The 24,844-nt window shown below is 42.0% G+C and overlaps 3 protein-coding genes across 7 annotated transcripts in view; 1 reads left to right on the top strand and 2 right to left on the bottom strand.

Annotated features, from left to right (window-relative positions):
- Positions 1 to 8,074, bottom strand: part of LOC135493911 (protein dachsous-like) — a 45,774-nt gene extending 37,700 nt beyond the window's left edge. Inside the window, exon 1 of the mRNA XM_064781560.1 lies at positions 5,701 to 8,074. Within this exon, the coding sequence (XP_064637630.1) occupies positions 5,701 to 7,476 (1,776 nt within the window). The 5' untranslated portion in view covers positions 7,477 to 8,074. The remainder of the gene's footprint in view (positions 1 to 5,700) is intronic.
- A 2,313-nt stretch (positions 8,075 to 10,387) lies between these two features.
- Positions 10,388 to 15,413, top strand: LOC135493915 (E3 ubiquitin-protein ligase RNF14-like). 5 transcript variants are annotated; one of them, XM_064781571.1, is made up of 7 exons: positions 10,388 to 10,520; positions 10,966 to 11,151; positions 11,539 to 11,714; positions 12,086 to 12,649; positions 12,856 to 13,084; positions 13,462 to 13,634; positions 13,984 to 15,413. In XM_064781571.1, the coding sequence occupies exons 2-7, from the start codon at positions 10,974 to 10,976 to the stop codon at positions 14,182 to 14,184; spliced, it is 1,521 nt and encodes a 506-aa protein (XP_064637641.1). In that variant the 5' UTR covers positions 10,388 to 10,520; positions 10,966 to 10,973; the 3' UTR covers positions 14,185 to 15,413. The 5 variants fall into 5 exon arrangements, with proteins under 5 accessions (XP_064637641.1, XP_064637642.1, XP_064637639.1 ...); XM_064781572.1 differs by having other exon boundaries at positions 10,401 to 10,520; positions 10,920 to 11,151; XM_064781569.1 differs by having other exon boundaries at positions 10,401 to 10,571.
- A 2,250-nt stretch (positions 15,414 to 17,663) lies between these two features.
- LOC135493913 (multidrug and toxin extrusion protein 1-like) lies at positions 17,664 to 24,590 on the bottom strand. Its single transcript, XM_064781565.1, has 14 exons — positions 24,456 to 24,590; positions 23,388 to 23,604; positions 22,993 to 23,094; positions 22,591 to 22,708; positions 22,103 to 22,202; positions 21,840 to 21,882; positions 21,470 to 21,514; positions 20,760 to 20,857; positions 20,424 to 20,521; positions 20,070 to 20,251; positions 19,665 to 19,773; positions 19,326 to 19,471; positions 18,766 to 18,993; positions 17,664 to 18,480 (listed from the first exon to the last, which is right to left on the bottom strand). The coding sequence occupies exons 2-14, from the start codon at positions 23,586 to 23,588 to the stop codon at positions 18,061 to 18,063; spliced, it is 1,890 nt and encodes a 629-aa protein (XP_064637635.1). The 5' UTR covers positions 23,589 to 23,604; positions 24,456 to 24,590; the 3' UTR covers positions 17,664 to 18,060.
- Between the last annotated feature and the right edge of the window lie 254 nt (positions 24,591 to 24,844).

The raw sequence follows: 24,844 nt of genomic DNA, 5'->3' as shown, positions 1-24,844 counted from the left end.
GAAGAAAAGAAGAAAGAAGAAAAGTCTCAAATCTTTTATGCCTATCAGGGTTAACCCTTGTGCACCTTCTGTTCCATGCCAAAGTTTGTAAGATAAGAAAGACAGAAGATCGTTTTCAATGTCAGAACCACAGACTTTTCCAGGGTGAAGATAGTAAGGAAAGGATCAAATGCAGCCTGCTGGAGCAACTCTCATAAACAGGTACTTTGCCTGGCGAGTCGATTGTCTGATAGTGCATGGTAGATAAGACAGGACAGGGGAGCCAGCATGAAGAAAGCTTTCCCACTTGGTGTTCTGGTGAGAGCCACCAGTAGAAGATGCCCAGAGCTACGGCCCAGTTAACTCCAAATAGCGCTAAAGGTTGGTGGTTCTCTCTGAATCTCAGTGGCAGGGCACAGACCTGTATTTTGCCAGGAGTCATACTTGTCTGATAAGGCAGGGTAGGGGAGCAACCAAGAACGCTTTCTAACATGCATGGTGTTCCTAGGATAGAGTCAACAGAGGAGGCTGCCCTCAACTACAAAACTACACAAGTTTGGACTACAAACATTATGACAGATCATCTTGCGCCAGACTTTCTCCTCCAGGCCCCAAAGATAGGCCTAAATTATGTGGAACCTACTTCTGACAATGTGAACTCTAGTAAACAATATTAGTTTACAATGGTATTTGTCATTAAGTGGTGAGACTTCTGTTTTATGCAGGGTGACTCAATGCATAGTAACCAACCTCAGGCTAGGAAGTTTTGCCTTTTAACGAAATTCTTGAGAACAAAGACACGGATATATCATGCCCCGAGCTTGTGGCTTGTCAAACATTTGAGCAGGGAAAGCATGCTATAAATAGAACCAATATGCGGATCAAGATATCGCCCTAGTGTTTTCGATAGTCCCATATCGGTGTTGACAAACCGATGAGATTTCCATTTATAAGAAATCCCACATATTCCTGCATAATGTAGGCTTAGGTATCTGCAGCAGTATTCACCTGCTCATACCTGCACAGTCTACTCGATCAGACATTCTATTGACGAATTCCACTCACTGCTCATGAGGATGCATGAGGCTGTAACAGCAGGTTTATGCAGATGGTTACTGCCTCTGATATACTGCTTGTATCAATTAGTGCACTAGATGATTCCACCAGAAATCAATCGTTATAATTTTCTAATCTAATCCTTGGGGTAGATGAACAATTATAGCTGTCAAGATGATGGATATGATCACCACACCCGCGACAGATCAAGGCGACATTTATTCAGGTTATTGACGAGAGATCAATAGAATTTCCTCAGTGAAATGATGACTACTACACGTTAAGCATTACTTGTCAATCTCTTATGCTTCTATTTCTAATTGATATTCAGTTGAGTAGAGTTGCAGTTGAGGTGTAATTCACAATGGAAGATTACTATAGCTTACAAATTGTTTTGTTTCTCAAGCCAACAGTTAAGCACACCACAATCGAACAATTTCTATCAGAAAGATGTGCAATATATATGTGACTCGCTATACCAAAACTAGGCGCTTGTCGCATCTGAACTTGACAGGTTGATACGGACTTGTTGTTCATTTCCCTATTGTAGACCTTTTGTGAAATCTATTACAAACTGATTTGGTCACATTTCACAAAAGGTCTACAATAGGGAAATGAACAACAAGTCCATATCAACCTGTCAAGTTCAGATGCGACAAGCGCCTAGTTTTGGTAGAGCGAGTCACATATAATAAGTTGCATTTCAACCAACTTGTAGGCCAATTAAAGCACTCAACACTGACCAGTAACACTTATCCACCTGAGTGTTTTTAATGCTTTTGCGTTCACAGTAATAAATTGTTTCTAACACTTTCTGACACCTCTAGCTTTGATGTAGCTTGTTTCTACAGCTGTACTTTTCAAATGCTCTGGGTGCTTTCATAGCACTCAAGCAAGTTCCTCACATGATTCTCAGCATTTACTTCGGATTAGAACCTGATCATTACAATTACAACAACTTAATTGTAATGCAGTAAACTAAAGCTGAAAAAATGGGCAGTGCCTTTCTTTATTTCTGGCATCACTTTCCCTTAAAATATGAACGAAACATTGAAGATTAAATTAGATTTTTAAAAATAACTTCACCCTGCCTGGTACCCTGACCACAACGACTGATCCGCCCAGTCAATAAGGCGCCTCACAGCTTCGACAAATACTCGCCAAGTAGAGATCAATAATTCTCGGAAGAGGCGGTGGCCTCGCGTATGGTTGCCGCCATTGACAGGCAAATGCCGCAGAATAAATTACGTTAATTGTTACCGGAGCTCTATGAAATGATAAGTTTGTGAATTTGTCATGTTAATTTTATGACTGTTATACAAGAGGGAACATAGCCTTTATTAAGGCAGCTGGCGTTTGATTTTAATGTACAAACTTTTAGATTGGCTTTATGAGTCAACTGTAATTAAGGTTGGTTACAATCATAATTTAGAATAAATTCTTTCTAAAATCACAAAGAATTAAAAAAAATCTAAACAAAATTTCATTCAATTAAATAATTCATGATAAAAGTATTATGTCCAAACATTTGTACTATTTTTTCATAACCGTTGCCTGATTAAGTGTGTTGCGTGTACAAGGGTTACATAGGGAATATTTCAATTGCATCAAAACTCACTTTTTTCTTTCTAATCTGAGGAATTTAAGAAAAGTAGGAGTATACACATGATATGTACATGAAGAAGTTTTTGGTTCTAATAGGTCGGCCAACAGCCTGTAAAATGTCCCTCAAAAATTCATCTGAAGAACACTCCTCAGAGTAAGTAGGGTTCGAGGATTGGGTTGGACATCTTTTTTCAAGACAAAGGCAAAAATCATCCCCCTCAAATGATGTAAGAAAAACATGAGGTTTCTACAAATCCAATGGTTTGGAACAAACTAATTTTTTCGGTAACATCACTAATTACAGACTAGAATGTGCCCAAGACACTAAAACGTGTTACTACAAGACTCCCTGTGGGTTCGTCTCGAGGACACAAACAGTTTGTGTGGGGATCTGGATGAATTCGAAGGGGTTCACTGGCTAGGGGGTCTTATTTTGAAGGCACTCAAATCTATCCAATATCCTTGTATTAGGGCATAATATACAAGGTGGAACTACGTGTATAAGGGCCATAGATAAAAGTGAAGCCCTTTATAGTATACATATCCATGTGACGCATGGGACTGCTATATGAAATAGTCTTGGAGAAAACTCCCAAGCTTACATGGCCCCTGTTAGCCCCAAGGGAACCACAGAATATTTACTAAATTAAAAATACAATTAGTGACATTTTTCATTTAACTTGGCTGTTTTCTCTGATATAGTTTTTCATCAACGAAAGTCTAAAATCATCCCCCCCCCCCCAACACCACCACCAAATCATTTCCTCACATTCTTCTACACAGAGACAAATCAACAAACATAAATCACATCAAGCACAGGAATTCCCAGTCGTTTTCTATTTGTTGATAACTTCATATTTACAAATGAATTGTATTTGAACAAATTGAATTTGTTCTATTCAAATATGATAACATTATCAAAAGTTAAGGTGTCAAGTTGAAGGGTGTGGGTGGGCAATGCAAGGACAGATAACAGCTAATGTCACAAAAATCAGGCTATCTGAAATATGTGACAACTTCGACATGACTGTTTCACAAATTGATTAGGCAGTGTGTATATAAGTCCTTTCTATGACTCAACTTCAAAATTCCAAGAATGAAAATTGCAAGTTTCTGGTCACTTGGAATACAATGAGCCTGCATCATTTGATAATAGGATTAAGAGCTCAGGGACATTCGTTGTCCAAGCCACATCCCATATTCAAACCATGCCATCTTATGACTAAGCGCAAACTGCCAAAGTTAGGTTTTTTTCAATTCAACCCCTGAGAATTTCAATTCAAGTGAAATTCCTATTAGTACCCATTCAATGGATATTTTGAGGGTAAATGTAAGTGTAATTATGCAACAGAAAATCCTTTTTAAAACACCCCAAGATTTCTGCAGGCTGGCCTGTGTCCACGAAGTCTTGGACAATAACGTGCAAAAGGTTTGAGATTGGCTGTGGCAATGTCCCCACACCCAACATGGTGTGAGTCATTTGTGGTTGATAACAATTAGCCTATAATATGCACGAAATAAGGTATCATGTACATCATCAGAATAGCTGATACAAGAGCGCACTGAGGACCCAACTGAGATTGACCATGGGGGTTGTTTGGGGATTTGCTTTGAAGATTACAACATAGACATGTAGAGTACGTTGTAGGCCTATACCCAACAGATAGTCCCTTTCTTGTCACCTTGAGTTTGTACTAGGCCTATTTCCTAAAGTGCTCCCCTCCCTGGAAACCCCAAGTCTCCAGGCTTTCCTGCCTTTTGGTGTCAGGTAACAATTATCATGATTGCCAGGATTAGACCAGTATGTGCACAGCTGCAAACCTGTGTCCCCTTTCCTATTGTTTCCCAATCTCTTCACACTTTTGGGGATTTTCTCGATTGCCCTGCAAGTAATGGAGTTGTATTGTTTTCATCCAAATACCATTAAAGTGATTCAGGTATTGACACCAGTTGTCCCAGTCTGTGGGCAAGAACAATGACAAATTAGTGCTACTTCACGGCAACACAGGGGTCCCGATTGTTCTTTTCAAAATCTGTTTGGCAAGGGCCTAAAGTAAGCCTTCCTTTGTAGGGCTTTATGAGCATGTCCACATATGTCTCCTTCTCAACTCCAGAATATCCACAGTGTGCAATGCCAGACATCACACATTGAACAAAGCATGAAAAAAGACCAAAATAAGATTTTTCCAATCGATTCATGAGACATTGAACAAGATTCTATCGCAGGCATAATAAAGTATATTACATCAATAGACGCACACCAGAAATACCTTTGGAACAAAAAACTTGCTCAACACTTTTGAAAGGAAGCATGCATTATTCTGCTCTATCTGTAGGTCTTTGTCAGGCAAATCCTGCCTTAAGCCTAACATTTGACAAACATTCCAAGACAAGATTGGGTTTCTCACCCCGGACAGCGAAAATCATGATATTTGAATACATGTCATGAAGTTATGTCCCCTTACAACCACATCGCAAGATTGCTCAATTTCTCTAACTGATTTGGTTTATATAATTTTGCATGTCTGGTCTTCAAAGACAAAGTCTGATAGTTGTTTGTGACAAAGGAAAGCGCAAAAAGGATAATTTTGATATGAGAAGTTCATGATATAAATCGAGACAGGCACCATGTCTAAAGAGAAATGCTAACATTGTACTTTTTCTGTCCTGTTTAAAATGATTAGATAGTTGATTGTGTGAGGCTACACCTGCTTAGCAAGGTCCCTGGGAGGTGATCTTAACTGAAGACAGGTTTTTATACACTTTCCTTGTGTTTGCCACACCTGCTACCAGAAACACCCCGTTTATAACAAATAAGGAATGTATACTGTTAGTGACACTAAATCGGTCGGCACCAATCACAAAATGGCAGCCATCAGAAAAATTGGATTCTCTCAATAGAATTAGAATTATCAATAATTGAAAACCAAAGTAAAACTCTATGTTTTACAAATATATGCAGAGCAGAAAGATGAAGAAGCATATTTGGGATCTCTTCCGCAAATACAAGTAAAACTTTCAAGACAGTTTAAAAATCAAAGATAGATGGCGTTAACTCACCTTCAGGATACATCCACCGACTGGTTTATTCTCCACAACCGACACGTTATAGTAACTCTGATCGAAGACGGGCTGGTTGTCGTTTACATCCAAAATAGTGACGATAACTGTTGCATTTGCTGAAAGAGGTACCTCCCCGTGATCTGTCGCTACGACCGTAATTGTTGGTTGCGACAGCGTCTCGCAATCCACCTTTTGTTTCGTTGTGATGAGCCCGCTTTGTTCGTCTATTTTAAACCAATCAGAATGCCTGTTTGGATTTGGGACGATCGAATACGATATCAAAGAATTATTTCCAATGTCAAGATCTCGTGCAGTAACTTGAATCACAGAAGAGCCCGGTAGCGCCACCTCTTTGATAGTGGCGTAGTAGACTAACTCGGTAAAAATTGGTGCATTATCATTGGTGTCGATCACTTTAAGGACGAAAGATTTGGTTGTTTGCAACGGAGGGATTCCTGAATCAGTGGCGATGATAGTTAATGGATACTGAGGGGACATTTCACGATCTAATGGATTGGACACAATCATGAGATAAACGACATTGTCCTTTGTCGTTAGACCAAAATGTCCATCACCACCACTCAAAGTCACATTGACGTTCGAAAAATACCCTGGTACGTCCGGATCACTAACTGATATTCTTGCAACTAAATCTTCCGCGCCTGCATTCTCGGATAATTTTGGCGTGCCGTCTTTTGAGAGAAAGACCATGTCTATCACAGGAGGGTTGTCGTTTATGTTTTCAACTTTGATTGTCACAACCGCCGTTGTCTGGAACTGGTCGGGACCGTTGGGTCGATCCTTCGCAACAACGATCAGTTCATAGGACGACTTCTTCTCGTAATCGAGTTTCTTATTCAAATGGACTTCGCCTGAGTCTGCGTTTATTGTGAAGGTTTCCCCTGGATCACTGCGGGTTCGGTCAATGTGGTACTGGATGTGTCCGTTCTCCCCGGAATCGATATCCGTCGCGAACACTTGTACCACACTCGTCCCAACGGTGGCATTTTCCATAACCCTTGCCGAGTACCGACTCGTATTAAATAGAGGCTGATTGTCATTTGCGTCCTGGATTTCAACAATCACATGCATGGAACCATTTCTTGGCGGCGATCCACCGTCAAACGCAGTCACAGTCAAATCATACCGATTCTCTGTCTCATAGTCTAAAGTACCCTGGACGACTAAATCAACATATAAAACTGTTCCGACTCTGCGTGTCGACAACCGAAACAGACCTTGTTTATTCCCTGCCATGATTTGGTATTTCTGGGTTGTGAATAATCCCAAGTCTGGATCCACCGCGCTCCCGATGCTATGTTTGTTATCATTTGGGTCCAGTTCGCCGATTCGGATGGTGATCTCTTTCTGCGGGAATGTCGGTGAATTGTCATTTGTGTCGGTAACCTTGACCTTTATACTGTGATAGGTCGAATCGCCCATCGTCATAGCACCAAAAGTATACTCATCTTTCGTTTCACGATCTAATCGTATCCGTGTTTTGATTACACCCGTAGCTCTATTAATATCAAAAACAGCAGCCGACTCGCCAAGGAAAACTTCGATTGGTCCCCTCCCTGTGATGTTCCCGACAACCGTACCTGTCGGCTCATTTTCTTTAACATGTAACGTCTCGTAAACTGTCTCGCATGTACCATGCTTCACTAATAACAACAACGTCCATAATGTCCAATAGATGGAGCACTGCTTGGTCAGCTTCATATTGAATGTTCGCTTTATCTCCCAAAAACGTCTCAAACTAAAATACTCCATTTTTCACCCCAGTTCACTTTACTCGATGAAACATTTCCTTTGCATTGCTGGCAAACTTGTATCCTTCAAATCCCCAATGCTACTTACTACACTCATAACTGAGGGCTCAGCTGAGGCCTACCTTCTGAAGTCTAATCCACTGTGGGTCACTTTTTTGTCTCTTTAGTCAGAATGCGAACTTGCAAAGCTTACCCATGATGACGATGACATGGAATACAGTGAGCATGCCCCAGAGACAATAGGTTCCACTATATATATAGTTAGGGTATAAATATATATAGCCTAGTCTTCAGAATAGGGGCAAAACATTCCTCAATATGACCCTCAAAAATTGGTCTAATCCTTTTGGTGGTTTACCACTGCACTACTTAGTACACTACACTGGTATAAGCAGCATTCCATTATGGCAGTTTAGCCCAACGACTAATTCGGTTCACTAACTCCATAAAATCAACATAAATCGACACAAATATTCCCCAAAGTTCTGTAAATATTCCATCCTTATAGAACCCTAATGGTTTTAATGAGATTCAGTACGATTTGAAGTTACAGGTCCCTAAAAGCACAGGACGAAGCGTCCCCTTAATTGCCAAGTGGAGTTTAGTGCACAACTAGCAGACGAGAGTACCAAAAGGAGATTGGGAGCTGAGGAAGTGACCGGTGTCACTTTGGTAATTAACACTTTACCGTTAAGGTGCGAATTTGGATTGAATATGTAAATGAACAATCAGCTATAATTCTGCAATGATCTTGGCATTGTTGATACTAAGAATATTGTTAAAAAGGGAGATGCAGACTGTCATTGTCATTTCCCAACTTATTACTGGTTCTCTATAAAAGTCCTAGTCACGTGGTCAACATTTGTCCTCCCTGGTTGTGACAATTGTTTGGGACCTTGGGTATCATGCTTGGGTAGGCCTATACACCTGACTACCATCTTATTGGTTGTGTAGGACTTGGGCAACACTTGACTATATATCATGCTTGGGACCTTGGGCACCTCACTTGATTATTCTACTCTCATTTGATCTTTTGCAATACACTTGATTAATGTTCTTTGGCTGGCCCGGTTCTGTGGGAATCCTCACGAAGAGAAAAGATCTCAGATTCACCATGGTCGAATCTGAATTCATCATGGTGAATTCAGCGTTCACCTTGGTGAAGTCGAAGTTTACCATGCTCACCATGGTGAATAGCGCACCATCCAAATTCGCCATGGTGAAGTGCTGTCAGTTTACCATGGTGAAGTGCTGTCAGTTTACCATGGTGAATTGTGGACTCGATTTACCATTGTGAAAATGAGACACATTTTTCCTAAGGGAACTCTCATTGATCTCGTGTGGGGAGGGACACAGGACTACACACACTTGACAAAGATCTCATAGGTTTTCTCTTGGTCCATCGGCACCCCTTTAAGCACTACCAACTACTATAAAAATGTGTCTCGGACGGCCTAAGGGCACTCAGACTTGGGCCTCTATCCTTCTCATTGGCCTGGTCACATTATAGGTTCAGTATGTTTCAAAAAATGAACAGTTGAAAATTGCTCCGAAGTAATCTTTGCTATCAAGCTCGTTCATTGATCTGCTAGATAGATGATCAGGTGTCGATCTGCTCGTGCTGCCCTTGGCTCTGGGTGTAACAGCATTTGTTATCTCGCCAGGTCTGGTTGTGACTCTGCAAACTCATCAGGTCTAGTTGTGGCAGCATCTGCAATCTCATCAGGTCTGGTTGTGCCAGCATCTCCTGTCTATCAGGTGTACTTGTGACAGCATATGCTGTATGATCAGGTCTGGTTGTGGCAGTATGTTATGGTATGGTTGTTGTAGTATCTGCTGTCTCTTCCGGTCTGATGGTCTGACTTCATGCAATCTCCACCTAAGTGTGGAGACAAGGTCCACCCTGTAGAAACATGGTGCACTACGTTGGAATCGAGAGTACACATCTCGATCAGACAGAGTACGCAAAGTGAAGGAGCATGGCACATCCAGCAAAGACTTGGTACACTCTCTGGCAACATGGCGAGCTATGAGAGGGAGGGCACATCCAGAAGAGATATGGTGCACTGCTGTCTCATTGATCGAAAGTCATTTCTGCAGGTAACAGTATAGAAGTAGAAACCGAAATGTCCTATTCACTTTCGCTCTGATGTCTTTTCTTGTCAAGCTGGCAAGTGCTGCCATCTGAGCTAAGAGAATGGAACTACGCGATTTATTAAAATTAAAACTTACCCGTCATAGGGTACGTTTCAGCTACGTAATTGTCTGTGCTGCCACCTATAACTAGTAGTCCGGCTGGGCAGACGCTGTTGACTTCTTCACACATGTTGTACACGTTGTGGAGTTTATTGAGGTCTTGTGTGGGACATTGGACAACACATTTGACCATAATCTCATTGGTCTTGTGTGCGAATTGACTATAATATCGTCGGTGTGAGTAAGACACTTGTCGACTATCACCTCTGTGGTCTTCTGTGCGACCTTGGGCAACACACCTGACCATGATCTCATTGGTCTTCTCTTTGTAGGTCCTTGGACAACACACTTGACTATCATAGGCCTACATAATATGGTCGCATTGATCTTGTGTGGAACGTTTGAAACCACTGTGTTACGCGTTTGGGGCCGTGGTCATGACTTAGCATTTGTGGTGACATGTGTTTGAGCATTAAACCAATAAACCAATGCCACACACTGGTATTTTGACCACCTCCTGGATTCGTCGGGGGCTGGGGTGCATACACTCTCTGGTTTGAACCCCCGGGTTCGAACCCTGGACTCCAAGGCTCCATGCCAAGCAACGCGGGAGGGGCAGTGTCGACAGTGCTGCGCCCTGGTTACACGCCGATTAACCAATCTCGTTTTGTCTTCGGCAAATACCCCCGGCAAGCCCGGAATTTCTTTCTTGTGTACTTCCAACGACGATCAAAGATGGTTTCCTGATGGTTTTGTAACAGGGATTGAGGGAAAACTTGGCGTTTGCAAAGCTATTTGCCTAGAAATCGTGAAAGCTGTGCATTGTTGCATCGGTTGCATCTGTATCATGTTAGTGGACGTCAGCTTCATCCGCAAATATCCTTAGAAGAACCCATTTTGGTCAAGCAATCGCTTGAATACTAGCTCCTGCTTCAGGTCATTTCTGCTGACTAGAGTCTAGTCTAGTGCATGTCTCATGAGTGTATCCTGATGAGCAGATAAAATGAGTGACACGCCCCTGCCTGACTCATGAAAGGGACACAGGCTGGGTACACGACATGCATAGTGGGGGTTTGAACTTTTATATGTTGTTCTGCTTGGTCTGGACTCGAGACATATCATTATTTTCAAATAAGATTCTACTGAACTAAAGTTTTGTCGATAAAAATACAGCCCTGCATTTAGTGCATGAAAAACCCACGGCTAAAGTTTTGTTTGTTTGTGCAGATTTTGAAAAAATATTTCAAGGTAATTTCAAGTCTCTCAAAACTTTCCTCTGGTTATTGGACGTCAGGTTCCAATATGTCGGATGATAAAGAAGACCAAGAAGATGAGCTACTTGCCCTGGCCAGCATCTATAATGATGAGACCTTCACTGCAACCCAGGAAGGTGGCGACCCAGGGGGTTACTTCTCAGCCCAGTTGAATCTACCTCATCCGTTCCATGTGAAGCTGGTGGATCAGAGGGAGGCCAGTGCTGGTAGGTATCTGTTTACCAGCAGTTTACTAGAGGTAGTGTCCATCTCCCTACACCCTCATAGCTGCTATGATCTGAGCAGCACTGTCTACCTGATCTGACATTCTATTTATAAATTTCACTCAGCTGGTCTCAGTGCACCAAGCAGAAAACAACATAAGGTGTGTTGCTGACTCCATTAGCTGGCTCTGCTAGTTCATTCAGTGTGATGTCGTCTTGATGTCATTTATATGAGCAGTTGACATTGTCAGTATGATGTTTCCATGTACATCGATACGCCTTGCTGTACCATTTAGAAGGATTAATTAAAATTTCACTTCCCCACTGTTCAGTTTTGCACATCATTTGTAAAAGATGACACCTAATTTTGAGGTTGATACCGTATTTCAGAATTGTCCAGCCAACCCAAAGTGGATAAGGAACCAACCAAGAAAAACCCAGTCAAGGATCTACATGAAGTGGAATATCTGCCTCCTATTATCCTGAACTTTCAGCTGCCTGCAAACTACCCATCAGAAAGTCCTCCAAAATATACTGTATCCTGTAAATGGCTGACAAGGCAACAAGTGAGTATTCGTATGGTGAGAGTTATGGGCAAATGGTTCCACTATCAGCCGGGTGATAGCGAAATTATTTAGATTTTTGAATTCTTTTACTGACTAAAAGCTACTACAAATAGAAGTTGTCTTGTCAGAAAGCAAGTCTAATACCCTTTAAAAAAAAGGAGTTCTGTGTTCTCCCTCCCCTTTGAGTGTCAGTTACATTTGGAGTCATTGGACTATGAAGCGACAATATGCTTGCTTACATATTCATTTGGCTGTACCGAGGCCCCTCACATGTGGATGGGGTCTTTTGCTTTCCCTGTTGGAGACACCAGAGTTCCATCGAAAGTTAATAGTTCGCTTCCAAAAACCTTTCAAAGTTGTTCTTATTTCAGCTAACGCGACTGTGTCATCAATTGGACAAAATCTGGGAGGAAAATGTCGAGATGGTGATTCTTTTCTCCTGGTTCACATTTCTCAAGGAAGAAACGTTTGAATTTCTAAATATTCAAAACCCGCTCGACCTTGGGAAAATTATACCGCGACGGAACAGCAAGCAGGAGAGTGTGCTGGATGGTGCCAATAAAGCTGCTGAAAATGTTACAGAAACTGTGATAACGTCTGCTCATAATAATGACCTTGACCTGCATGACCTTGGGCATGACTTTGACCTTGATCCAAGGGCAATCCAGGATATTGCTTCCCAGGCCTTGCTTCTTCCAACGATCAAGGACTATGATAATCAACAAAAGATACAGGCATTTGATCGAACTTTGTTTACATGCAATGTGTGTTTCTTGGAGAAACTTGGTGAACTCTGCATCAAGTTTCATGAGTGTGAGCATGTGTTCTGTAAGGAATGTATGTCGGGTTACTTTGAGGTGCAGATTAATGAGGGAAGTGTCAAGGCACTGACTTGCCCGTTTGATAAATGTGATACGCAAGCCTTGCCATCTCAGGTAAGTGTTCATTGTAGTTGTTCAGTGTTTGCTGGTGCTAGTTGGATTCACAGATATAAACACATATTGAAGTATTCATAAACAAAACCAACACACCTTTTATATTCCAAACTTAAACACTACAGTAAAAGAGACCTGTCTGATAAAACAGTTCTTCAGAGTCGTTGACTATTTTGCTGTGTGATAACTCACAATTTTATCTTCAGGTCAAACTGCTTGTAAAGCCAGAAATATTTGCCAAATATGACCGTCTCTTACTTCAATCGAGTCTGGATACAATGGCGGACATTATCTACTGTCCTCGCGTCGTCTGCCAATGTCCGGTCATGCAGGATGCTGAGGAGTATATGGGGCAGTGCCCAGCGTGTAACTTCGTCTTCTGTACTCTGTGTAAGATGGCTTACCATGGTGTGTCTCCATGCAGGGTTAACTCAGGTGAGTTGAATGATAGCAAGGACCAAGGTTTGATACAATGGTCATGTGCCGCCCAGAGGTGAGTATCAGCTTTACGACGTCACGGTGCTGGTGCTTTGATTTGTAAAAGATGTAAATTTTTATTTTATTTTGCACACAATCTCTTCAGAGTTTGGTTTTTCAGGTCGCATTTGAAGGCCTGTAAAGAGCCAGAAAGTTTATTTCCTTGAAAGCCACACCAGGTTATCGGTTCACCAGAAATACAATCCTGGGTTTTCCCTGGGTTTGAAACCCGGGCCCTTTTGTCTGGTAGTCATCAGTTTACCAAAACGTTTTGAGGCTCTGCTCCTTATTTGCCCACAAAAGAAGATATCTTTAGACTAAATCTTTTTCTCCAGGCGACCTTTACAAACTGCGAGAGGCCTACTTGGAGGCCGGGACAACGGAGAAAAAGTTCCTTGAAAAACGCTACGGGATGCGAGCGATCAAACAAGCCATGGAAGAAACGTACTCCAAGGAGTGGTTGGATGAATACAGCAAGAAGTGCCCGAACTGCTCAACACATATTCAGGTAAACTTGGCCTTTAGTTCAAAATTTGAAATTTGAAGTTGAATTGGAGATTTTTTTTATTTTAGTTAGTAAATACCCATTAGATATGAATTTCAACATTGCTGTTGTGTACACTGAAATAGATACTGTATGGCTGTATATGGTCAAGTTTGATCACTTTGACATGTCTTGTTATATCCATTCACTTGTGGCACAAAATATATAATGATACTGATGCTGTGATGGTGTACCTTTAAGATCCATCTTGGAGTCAAATACCAGCAACCTGTCATTTTTACTGTAAACTAGATCAAGGGCCACTCGGGCACCCTGAAAAATTGTTGTTTAAAAAATTTCATCTCTCCTCCAGAAAATTGATGGCTGCAACAAGATGACTTGTATAAAGTGCCGTACTTACTTCTGTTGGCTGTGCAAGGGCGTTCTTTCTCGGACGAATCCCTACACCCATTTTAACGTGCCAGATGGAGCATGTTTTAACAGGCTGTTCGAGGGAACCGACCCTGGAGACGAGTTTGAAGAGTGGCAAGAAGGGAACTGGTGGCAGGAATAAATGGAATTTGTTAGTGATGGTGTTTCTGTTGGCTGTGAAAGGATGGTATCTACCAGGTGTGAAGAAATGGTATTGTTTTACATTGGAGACATTGTGACACAACCAGGAGTATATCGTTGAAGACAGAGTCACAACCAGGAGTATGTCGTTGAAGACAGAGTCACAACCAGGAGTATATCGTTGAAGACAGAGTCACAACCAGGAGTATATCGTTGAAGACAGAGTCACAACCAGGAGTATATCGTTGAAGACAGAGTCACAACCAGGAGTATATCGTTGAAGACAGAGTCACAACCAGGAGTATATCGTTGAAGACAGAGTCACAACCAGAATAATCGAGATAGTGGTTTTGTAGGGTGGTCTGGGCGTAGTTGCTAGTCTTTATTTATACTTGGCAGAATATGCTACATACCATTCATTTTGGTTTTTTATTTATTGTAAATATCCCATTTACATGTAATTGTTTGTATAATTATACAGTGATTTCTTGAATTCCTAGTTTTATGTCTTCAGCAAAACAAGGAGCCAGTCTTGTTGAATTTTGAATTGTTATCTCTTCAATGTGATGACAGACCCTCCTCATAATTTCATTTTTCAGATGGACTATACCAGCTTTTGTTGTCTCAGTGAGAATCTGCAAGATGATAATGCAGAAAATTCTATTCTTACTTTGGAATTATAATTTTACAGGAGACCGGAATCAAGCATAAATAATTTGCTTTACTTTGTTGTTTAGGAGGAATGAGGGTGACTCATGTATACAATTAAGTCGTAGTTCCACTTATCATAAAACCCCGTGTTTTTTCAAGACCCGTGTCTTCGCCGTGTGTCAAAAAACCGGGGGCGCACTTACACCTATCAATGTTTAATAGCCTCGGCGACAGGTGCGCTGTCGGTAGGGAGCTCTCCTGTGTTTCTTTCCTGTTGGAGGGGAATTTCGCATGCGCAATACCGAGGCAACTACACCGCGCCATCTGTCGCCGGATCTTAGAACTTGCAATTGCCATGTCTTTTCAGATTCCACCTATCAAAAAACCTGTGTTGAACACAGGTCTTAATTAGCCCCTGATTAGCCCCATCGAGCTCGATGGGGCTAATAGACACGGGGATTTGACACACAGGTCTATTTAGACACGGTAATTCATAGGTGTAAGCGCAAAAGACACGGGGATTTGATAGGTGGAAGTACGACTTTAGTGTTTAATAAAACTTGATTATTATTGAAAAAAGGACTTGCTGTTTGATGAATTTTGAAAAACATCCTTCAAGAGTGACTTAATAGTGAGGCTGTGTGGAAGACAAAGACAGTAACATCCAGACACTGATAGAGGAAAAAGCGACAGACACCGGGTGATATAGAGACTAGCAAATGCTTTTATCTAAAACTACATGTACATTTACACTAGGCCTTTCTGTACAAAATTGAAGTAAAAGCATTTGCTAGACTAGTCATATCAGCCATTGTCACAACGTGATAGTGTGGTGGACAAAGACAGTCTCATCCAGACAATGAGGAAAAGGACTCGTAGACTGTCACATCCTGATAGTAGTACAGTTCAGAGAAAAAATGTCACATCTTGACCTGATAGTTCGACTGTGTGAAAGACAAATAGAGTCACATCCTGACAGTGATGACAATGAGATGTATGTGACGTGCCAAAAACTACGAAATGGCTAAAACTTAGGCTTTTTCCTTTGTGAAACCTTCAGTGGCCACATTCTAACGATTTAAAGGAAACGTAGATTGTCACATCTGCTAGTAGGACAGTTTGAGAGACAAATGTCACACCCTGACCTGATAGTGAGACTTGTTTGAAAGACAAAGACAGTCACATCCTGACAATGATTAAAAGGAGGCATAGGCGTACTCAGTAGGAAAGTTTCAGAGACAACATGTCACATCCTGACCTAAGACAAATAGAGTCACATCCTGACCTAAGACAAATAGAGTCACATCCTGACCTAAGACAAATAGAGTCACATCCTGACCTAATACAAAAAGAGTCACATCCTGACCTAAGACAAATAGAGTCACATCCTGACGATGACGAATATAAAACGTAGGAGGAGAGAGAAGGACAGCTTTGGAGATAAAGTGTCACATCCTGATTTGAGCGCGAGACAATGAGTAGGATGAAGGGTGAGTAAAACAGACAAAGGTTGTCACATCCTGATTAGTAGGACACTATTATATTGTACTGGTCAAAATCGAACGCAAAAGAGTGGTTGAGTCACTCACTCTCTTTTTTGGAAAATATCATTGGAAATTTGACCGTAAAAATCCTCAGTGCTGAAAGACGTCCTTATCAAAATTGACCGATGAAATCCCGCGAATATTGGAAAACTACCCTGCCTTAGGAATTGAACCCCACACGCGTATAGCCCAGTCGGTGCGATGCCTCCCTTCATAGGGAAAAATCGTTGAAATAACGGAAAAAATCCACCGTTTTTTTTTGGGGGGGGGGGGGATATCGACCGCCTCTCAGAAGATCCTTGCTACAACTATGAATAACCATGGTGAATCATCCCATTACTCTTAAATATCTTAAAATAAACACTAAATAAATCACCCGAAGAATCCTACATGACGCGCGCCCGTGCGCCGCCCGGCAGCTCGCGGCTGGGCCTAACCATAGTACGAAAAAAAACCGGGCACGGCCGGCATGAACGGCGAACACATGGTGATGGTTGCTTGTGTTCTATTTCGCTTTGGCTTTTCGCATTGAATTATTTACTTTAACTGCAGCTTGTTGATATGAACTAATGCAGCTTTCCATCAATTTCGCTTTTATTTGAGCCGTTTTTTACCCGAAGCTGAGACAATATGGTAAGTGGCCATCGGTTTCTCAATACGCGACATCAGTTTCGATTCCACTATCATGACTATCATTGCGCATGTATTACATATGTATGCTGTACACAAATGTACGCAGAAGCATGCTCCGTTGTTTAGCTATCCCCGGCACCAGTTGTTTTCAATTCCAACTCCGCCTCTCGATATTTCAAACATTTGTAGGCCTGTATATGACGTAGTATCAAAAACCTGATATCAGGATGTGCCATTCTATCATTTCCTTTCGTTCCAGAGCGACTTACTTTTCGAAAACTTGAAGCAAATTGAAAAGAGTACGAAATCATTCATGAAGGCATTGGATTGGTAATTAACTTTAGTTGTTCCTTCTGTCCCGTTGTGAAAGGAATCGAGTCCCCCTGGTGAATTAGTCATGATTGTTCAGCAATGGTGAATTGCGCAAAAACAGGGCCGAAGAAGGGAACATGAACCCCTGATTTCTTCAGGATGGAAAGACCTTGGATGACAAATGTAACAATATATCATATTCTTCCCTGGACTATCTCTCCAGGGAGCCCATATTTCCATCACACCGGTGCTTATATCATATCCCACCTTCAACTGTAGGCCTATCAATTGAAAGGGAAAGAGCACTTTGCACTTTGTTGCTATTCTGTTTTATTTCATTTCGTTCTATTGCTATATTTTACATTTTATTGCATTTGATTTCAGAACATGAGTTTATTCCTACACCTTCCAAATGAATTTTAACATGTTATTTTCTTAACTGCATCTTCACTCTGGAGAAGCAGTGATATTGTCATTATCAAGGTTCCCCTCTTCGAACAAGACCGATATCTTCTTCTTTCTCTTCAGCTCCGTTTTGACATACTGAAGGTCTCTGGAACTATTGAGCTGGTCGCATGCTGGTTTTTGGTCCACGAGATGGGGAAGGGCGGGAGGCCTATGTTTTTTTTCACATCCCCACTAAATGCTCCGCAGCACTCTCTTGCAGGATTAAACGAAATAAGACTACAACAAGGTTCGTCTCCTACATGTTGAGGCACATCAGCGACAAGTCCAAATCACACACGACAGAGAGGAAAGGTCACGTTACCAACTGTAATCCACGTGCCAGTCGAATTTGTAACATTAGAGACAATTCCAGAGGAATTGAAATTACTCGGAATACACAATGATGTCACATTTGTAAAATGAAAATGAAATCTACAGAATATCCCGATCGCGAGGACCAAGATGGCGGTCAAAACAAACAATGATCGTCTGAACACAAGTTGTGACGTGGAGAGGCGGGTTGATATCCTGGTCGCGATGCTGATATCAACCTGACTGCTGTCGTATTCCCCGCAGTATTTTCGTTGTTGTGGTATCTTGTTGGTTTGCTTCGGCAGCTGCTGTTTCTCTTCGATTAGTAGCGCTGTTGTTTCTGATTCCCTCGCTCTTTCTTCAGCCAGCTTCCGTTTCACGCCCGCTCGAACTTGTGCCTGAAATGAAATAGGTTTAGAATAGGGGCCTCATGTTCTTTAGCTCCACGATCTGGATCTTTAATGTTCAGGTCACTTTTTTTGTAATATCACCGACTCTTTGATAAGTTCAACGACTGAGTAGTCATGACTACTTCAAAGTTTAACAAACCCTGGTCGGAACGGAGAAATCTAAAGCGAAATACTTTGTTGTGAATTCTTTCCATAAAGATCGATGAAGGTAAACATGTACGTGAGGGAGGGATGGCTTCCGGAGGGTGTAAGAGCTCGAGTGGGTATACGTACATCCTGTGCTTCCTTATCCCAGTCAGTCTTCATCACTGCTGTGAAGTAAGCAATAGATTCAATACACAGCGCTAAGGTCACGCCCCACCAGAACCCGGCCGTCCCAAGGTCGGTCAGGAACATCAGGGATATCCCTAATGGTAGGCCCACCAAGTACATCCCACAGAATACTATCATCGCGGAGGTCCTTTGTCTGCCGCAGCCGCGCAGTATACCAGACGAACAACCCTGCAAAGAAAACAAGTGGAAATGTCACTGCGTCCGGTGTGTAGGAAAATATGCGTTGTTGTCCGTGGTTTGAATTATTGAATACATTCAGCCTCTCCCTTAGGAAACATCAACACATCAAATCATGTTTTAACAAAAAGGGCTCATCTAATGGATACAGAATCGTCCGTCAAACAGGAGTCACCGTGATTTATCTTCCATTTGTACTTTATCTACCATTTCTAGCGCTTGGATGCTGTACTGCTGAAACCACCGAATAGTGCTAGCCCTCTATTGTAAAAATGTCAAAATAAGATCTAAGATTATATTGGGACATATTTTTGCATACTTACACATATCATATCGAAGAAGTTAAACAAGGCTAATATCGGAATAATATTGGACGACGTCTTTATCACATCTGGGTCATCAGAAAATATCATTGGAAGGTAGTCTTTGAGGCTCAGCAGGAAAGTCACCAGGACCACTGACTCAATACCTACAAAGAAAGGCTATAACGTTATTTCCCCTTACATCGCAGTTATAATAATTCATCTACAGAACCTTTTCTAAGCTGGCATCAGGGCATATACCAACGTTGGAACAGATGGGGCACCATCGTAGTTGGCCCGGCACGGGCACCGTCACATTGCGCCACCGGTGTTCAGATCGAGGCGGCTTCGGTAACTTACAGACAAGAGCGTATCCACCAAACACTGCACGTCTGGCCTGTTTTGGATTGTTGGCGCCAAGAAGGTGTCCAACTCGTATGTTGGTACCAACACCAGTCCCCATGGAGAACTGAAACAGAGAGATATCACCGTATCAGAACAATTGCGACGATGAGGACGATGTGTAATTATAACTTTAACTGAATAGTTTGAGTTCATGTCCTTGGTGCTCGACGACAGCTTCAAGTTCTATGGCTGCGACGAAATGAGCGGTGGAATTTAGGTTGGCTCCGTCAGGCTTAGTCAGTTCTTGGCGTCTCGATCATATCGCCATCAGGTATAATTGTACAGGACTTGAGACAGAGTGCAGCCTTGGAGGATGTGGCGTACACCAAGAGCAACAGCTATGGAACATGTCTAACTTACGCAAAAGGTGATTGTCTCTATCTGGAATGTAATTGATTGAGCCCCGAGTTGAATCTCCCCCAGTGTCCCCGCCAGGATTGTACCGGCCTCGAAGCCAAGCCATATGAGGAAACTGTTGAGTAGGCCGAACACTGCCAAGGAGAGAAAGTTGCCCCAGTCCTGGAACGCATCCGCTGTGAAACCTGTAAGATGGTTGAAAGACATTAGTGCATAGGTTCAGCAGAGGAGAGATCTTTTTCTCGCCCATAGCAGCGATTTGCACCGTCGATCAAAAACATGCTGGTAAGCGGTGCTAGTCTATCACTAAGCAAGCATACCAATGGCGAGGCTTGGAGATTGAACTCGACAACTCACCCGACCAAGTCTCCTTGTATATTTTGGAAATGAGGATATAACCTAGCGTCCCTAGGGCCAGAGTATATGTTCCAAATATTCTACCGATAGCAGAACCGCTGAAAGCAAAGGGTGAAATGTTATTCAAATATGGTTACTGCTGAAGAGGAACAACATAGCATGTGGTACACTCCGGAGGCAGATCTGCCTCGTCCCTCCCCACAGGAAGTCTACGTCAGGATGACTGGACTGCCCCAGGAGTCAAGAGGTATGTTGGCGCTAGTTGGGATTAAAGGCCCTTCAAGAATTGTGAAAAACTATCAGAATATGTCGGACCTGAAGATTCCTTTTACTTACTCCGTTCCAAAGTCGAGTGCCATGACGAATACGTACTGACACAGCGTGTTGATGACGAGTCCGCAGATACCGATGACGAGAAACGGAATCAAAATACCCTGGAGCGGGAGAGTGAAATTAACTTGAAGGATTGGCCGGGATTATTTGGCAAGCCGCTCGCCGAATAAGTTTCATTTTGTGCGGCGCTCGGAGAGCCGCTTGGCCAACCGCTCTGAAAACATTACATTATTTTGCTCCTTACCTCGCAAAGAATCCAGCCTTACGCAACCAGGATTAAATTTCCATTTTTCTACTGTCTTATCAAAGGTTTTCAGGGCAAGTCTTGCTAACATCGACCCCCACGAAACAACTTCAATGGGGATCGATGGGCCTAAAACCGGCGAGGGCAAATTAACGTAATGAACCAAGCCATGCTTGCTAAACATGCTTGCAGGTCAAGAATCTATGTTATTTCCCCCTGATTCTGACGAATAAAGGTATACTTCTGTAGACTGTCAATACCTCTGCATGGTATTAAAAGTGCATAATGAAATCCTTTGTTACCCGGACATGCTTTCCTAGGACATTTCAAAGTTTTACACCGGTGGTGAAGTGAAGAATTTATGTTGGAATCTGGAAGTGGTTTATTGATAATCACTAGTATTCTCGACTCAGAAATACATATCTAATACCCGAATTAATGTTTTAAAAAGAGACCTTGTGTCACCTACCTGATTCCTGATATATCTGGCCAATACAGTGTACAAGTACATCATCTGCAAAGATAAAAGTAGGACTTCGTAGGAAAAACATGCATATTTCTCACCATCCTGGCACACTAGTATTCAATCTTCCGTCTGTCGATGACGTAGGAGTAAAAAATGCCTTAATCTCAGGATGATTTCTTTATTAGTCCTCCCTCATTCGTACAGTGTATGTACATGTACAGTACATGTATGTCCAAATGACATAAAAGTTATGCGGTGTATGTGCGGCCCAGTTGCCAGTATAGAGTTCACCAGACACGCGAAAATCGTAGCCGGATCGACGCGTGAAAAAGTTGTGAACCACGAAAGAAATCAACAAAGTTGTGACACTCACCGGTAAAGCTGGCATGTAGATTAAGGTAAATTGGCCGGCTATCCTGAAAGTTGAGATACACCTGTACTTATAATGCGATGTGGTCAGAACCGAACAATATTGCTATTGGAAAATTAGCACATTTATCATAAAGTAACCCTGAATATGGCGTTCTCAGGGATATCTCCAGAGAAAATTGGCATTCACTTCATCTGGGAAGAGTTGGGATGAACTCATTCTCCCTAGCTGACGACAGTCAGTCAAAATGGTGAGCTCATTCATACCTTGCAATCTCTGACTCCTGGCCAGTCGCCAGCAGTAGACTTTCCGTGTTGAGGAAAACAGCCCAGCACGGCAGGACAAACAGGCCTATTATCATGATTCCTAAAAAGATATATCATCTAATACTAACAAGTTCATCAGGTATATAATGTACGTACATCGAGGGCTGATCGAAAAGTTATCTTTTTTGCAACAGGGCGTTTATTTTGTAATTGGAATTGGATCTTCATGAAAACATATGTGGCTATATATTCCTATCACTACGGGAACTGCAGCCATTTCCCGACCATTTCTCTATTCGATATTAAAAACAAGTCATGAGCAGCACTGGGAGATAGAAGCCGATATCAATAATTTGTCACTCAAATTAGGGGGACGTGTTGACCAACCGAACAAGAGAGTTGTGCAACATGATTTTGAACAAAAGAAATACGCCATAATTTCATCAAGTATAGATAAGACTATACTTGATGATATTCATACCTATTACCTCTTTGCAGGTAGACACCGACGTATTTCTTATTTCCACTACCGAAGGTCTGGGAGAAGGTTGTGTCACATGCTGTCGCGAGACCAGCTCCTATTGTGGTTCCGGCCACCTTGATCACCTGCAGTAACAAGAAAGTTTTCATCTTCTAGATGGATATGATCGAGAGAAATCCCTTGAGGAAGAGCTCATCGTATATCGAGTAAAATAATGGCGATGACAAACTTAATTGGATTTATGTGACCAGGAGGATAATGTGCCTGTTCGCCTCTTTTCTGTCCTGTAGTGGCTGGGATAGTCTATCATATTGATATAGCACATGGTGATTTAGAGGGAAACTTGGGTGTTGGATTTAGGTGACCAGGAGGAAAATGTACCTATTCGCCTCTATATTCATCTACGTACCGTGGTTGCTAATGCAACCCCGCCCAGCTGCTTGGTGCCAAGATGACCTGAGAACAGTAGAGTGATCGGGCCTTGCATGGTGTTAAACAAAAACACGAGAGCCTGCAAAGGTGAAAATAGGTTTCTAAGTCAAATACTATTTTCTAAACTTCATCAATTATAGCTGTTAACGTCTGTGTGCCATGACCACCAAGTCAAATGGGATGTTCCTTATAAAGCACACTGGGATTTATCAATTAAACCCTTTTTAACTCATTGACAAAAGCCGAAAGAGAAGGTCACATTGCCGCAGAACTGAAAAGTGTAAAATAGGATAGGAGCCGTTTTGACTTGGGGACCTTTTGACTAGGGGGCGTTTTGACAAGGGGCGTTTTGCTTGGATACCTTCGACCTACCATTGTCCACGAAAGATTGTAAACAGCCTTCATCTCCGCTCCGAGCCATGTAGGAAGCCGACAGCAGCATATCCGTCTCTTCTCTACGACTTCGTCGCATCTTGGTTCTTTGTCTACCTTTGTAGGTTCGTTTTCCGAGGCAGTCATTAGAACATCGTCCCTTTGGCTCTCGAAAAGGTGTTCTTCAGAGTCGTGCGTCATGATGGCGATAATAAATCTTGAAATTAGATGCGCTAAGTTTAGTTTTTAGCTCTCTCAAAACGCAGCGTATGTTGTATAAATAGAGCTTTTATGTTGTGGAAAAGATGATATCAGGGTAGGAATAAGGATAAAGGAAGGGAAGGGAAAATAAACTTGGATAAAGGATATCGTTATATGCGAAAAGCGCCTACTATTGGCAGATCGGAGAATACGTTTTCAACGGTGCCATAGCTAAAGGTATCTGTTTGCCAAAGAAAAATACGTGCTTAACTACAGAGGAAATGATGACGACACAAAAGAAACCTACAAAAGATTTGTTCATTATGAGGGGCGTAATGCCCACATTTATTATCTTTATCCGATTGAACCCCTCCAAAACTGCAATGGGAGGGCCTTGTTTCTAGTGTTATGTTGACCTATCATGATATCTCTAGAGCTTAACTTAGGAAGTATAATATCCTATATGAATTATGACTAGGCGTTGGAATTAGTGAAATGCTTGAATGTGTCGTATGCTCGCCGAAACTTAAGATATGTTGTACACTCACACTGATGATGACCCAGTGTAGAGCGGTCCAGCTTAGGCCTATTAGTGAGTAGGTGGTATAATACCGACTTTAGGATAGGCCTGTTAGTCAGCAGGAGTTAGCACCTAACCGCTAAATCCAGGATATACAATGCACCTGTTGGCGGTATTAGACCGAAATCAGGGTTAGTTTTGTAAGACTGGTGAAGCCCAAATCCAGGCACCCTGGCCCTGTTACATGTGTTAAATACTATCGTCATGATGTATAATCAGGTCTAGTAGACAATGGGCCTGAGATTTTTTGCATGAACTTGTATTTTGGATCTTATACGTGTACTCACCTCTATTGAGTGGTATCCTCAGTGTCGACATTGATAAACAACCTCGAGAAACAAAAGTTTTTAGTTATATGGACAAAAATCGCAGTCGGCAATTTCGCAATTTGATGGTTTTGAAACTAGTATTTTTCCCCGTCTCAAGCCTTATTGATTCCTATTATATCAAGTGACAGGTCAATTTCTAGGTTCAGTCACACGCAATCAAAATAGTTATTTAGGTTATCAGTGTACTGACAGTGCAAGGTCAATACAACGTTTTGGTCAGTCAAAGGGTATCCTGAGCTTCGGGCTTTTTTTACTCCTTCGTCATATCGAGAGGCGGAGGATATTGAAAACCACTGGTGCCTGGATGGTTAAAGGGGTACGGCACATATCGTCGGTGATGATGGAGA

This window comes from Lineus longissimus, chromosome 9 (genome assembly GCF_910592395.1).
Source record: "Lineus longissimus chromosome 9, tnLinLong1.2, whole genome shotgun sequence".
Lineage (NCBI taxonomy): Eukaryota > Metazoa > Nemertea > Pilidiophora > Heteronemertea > Lineidae > Lineus > Lineus longissimus.
This window is presented reverse-complemented; position numbering and strand designations above follow the sequence as displayed.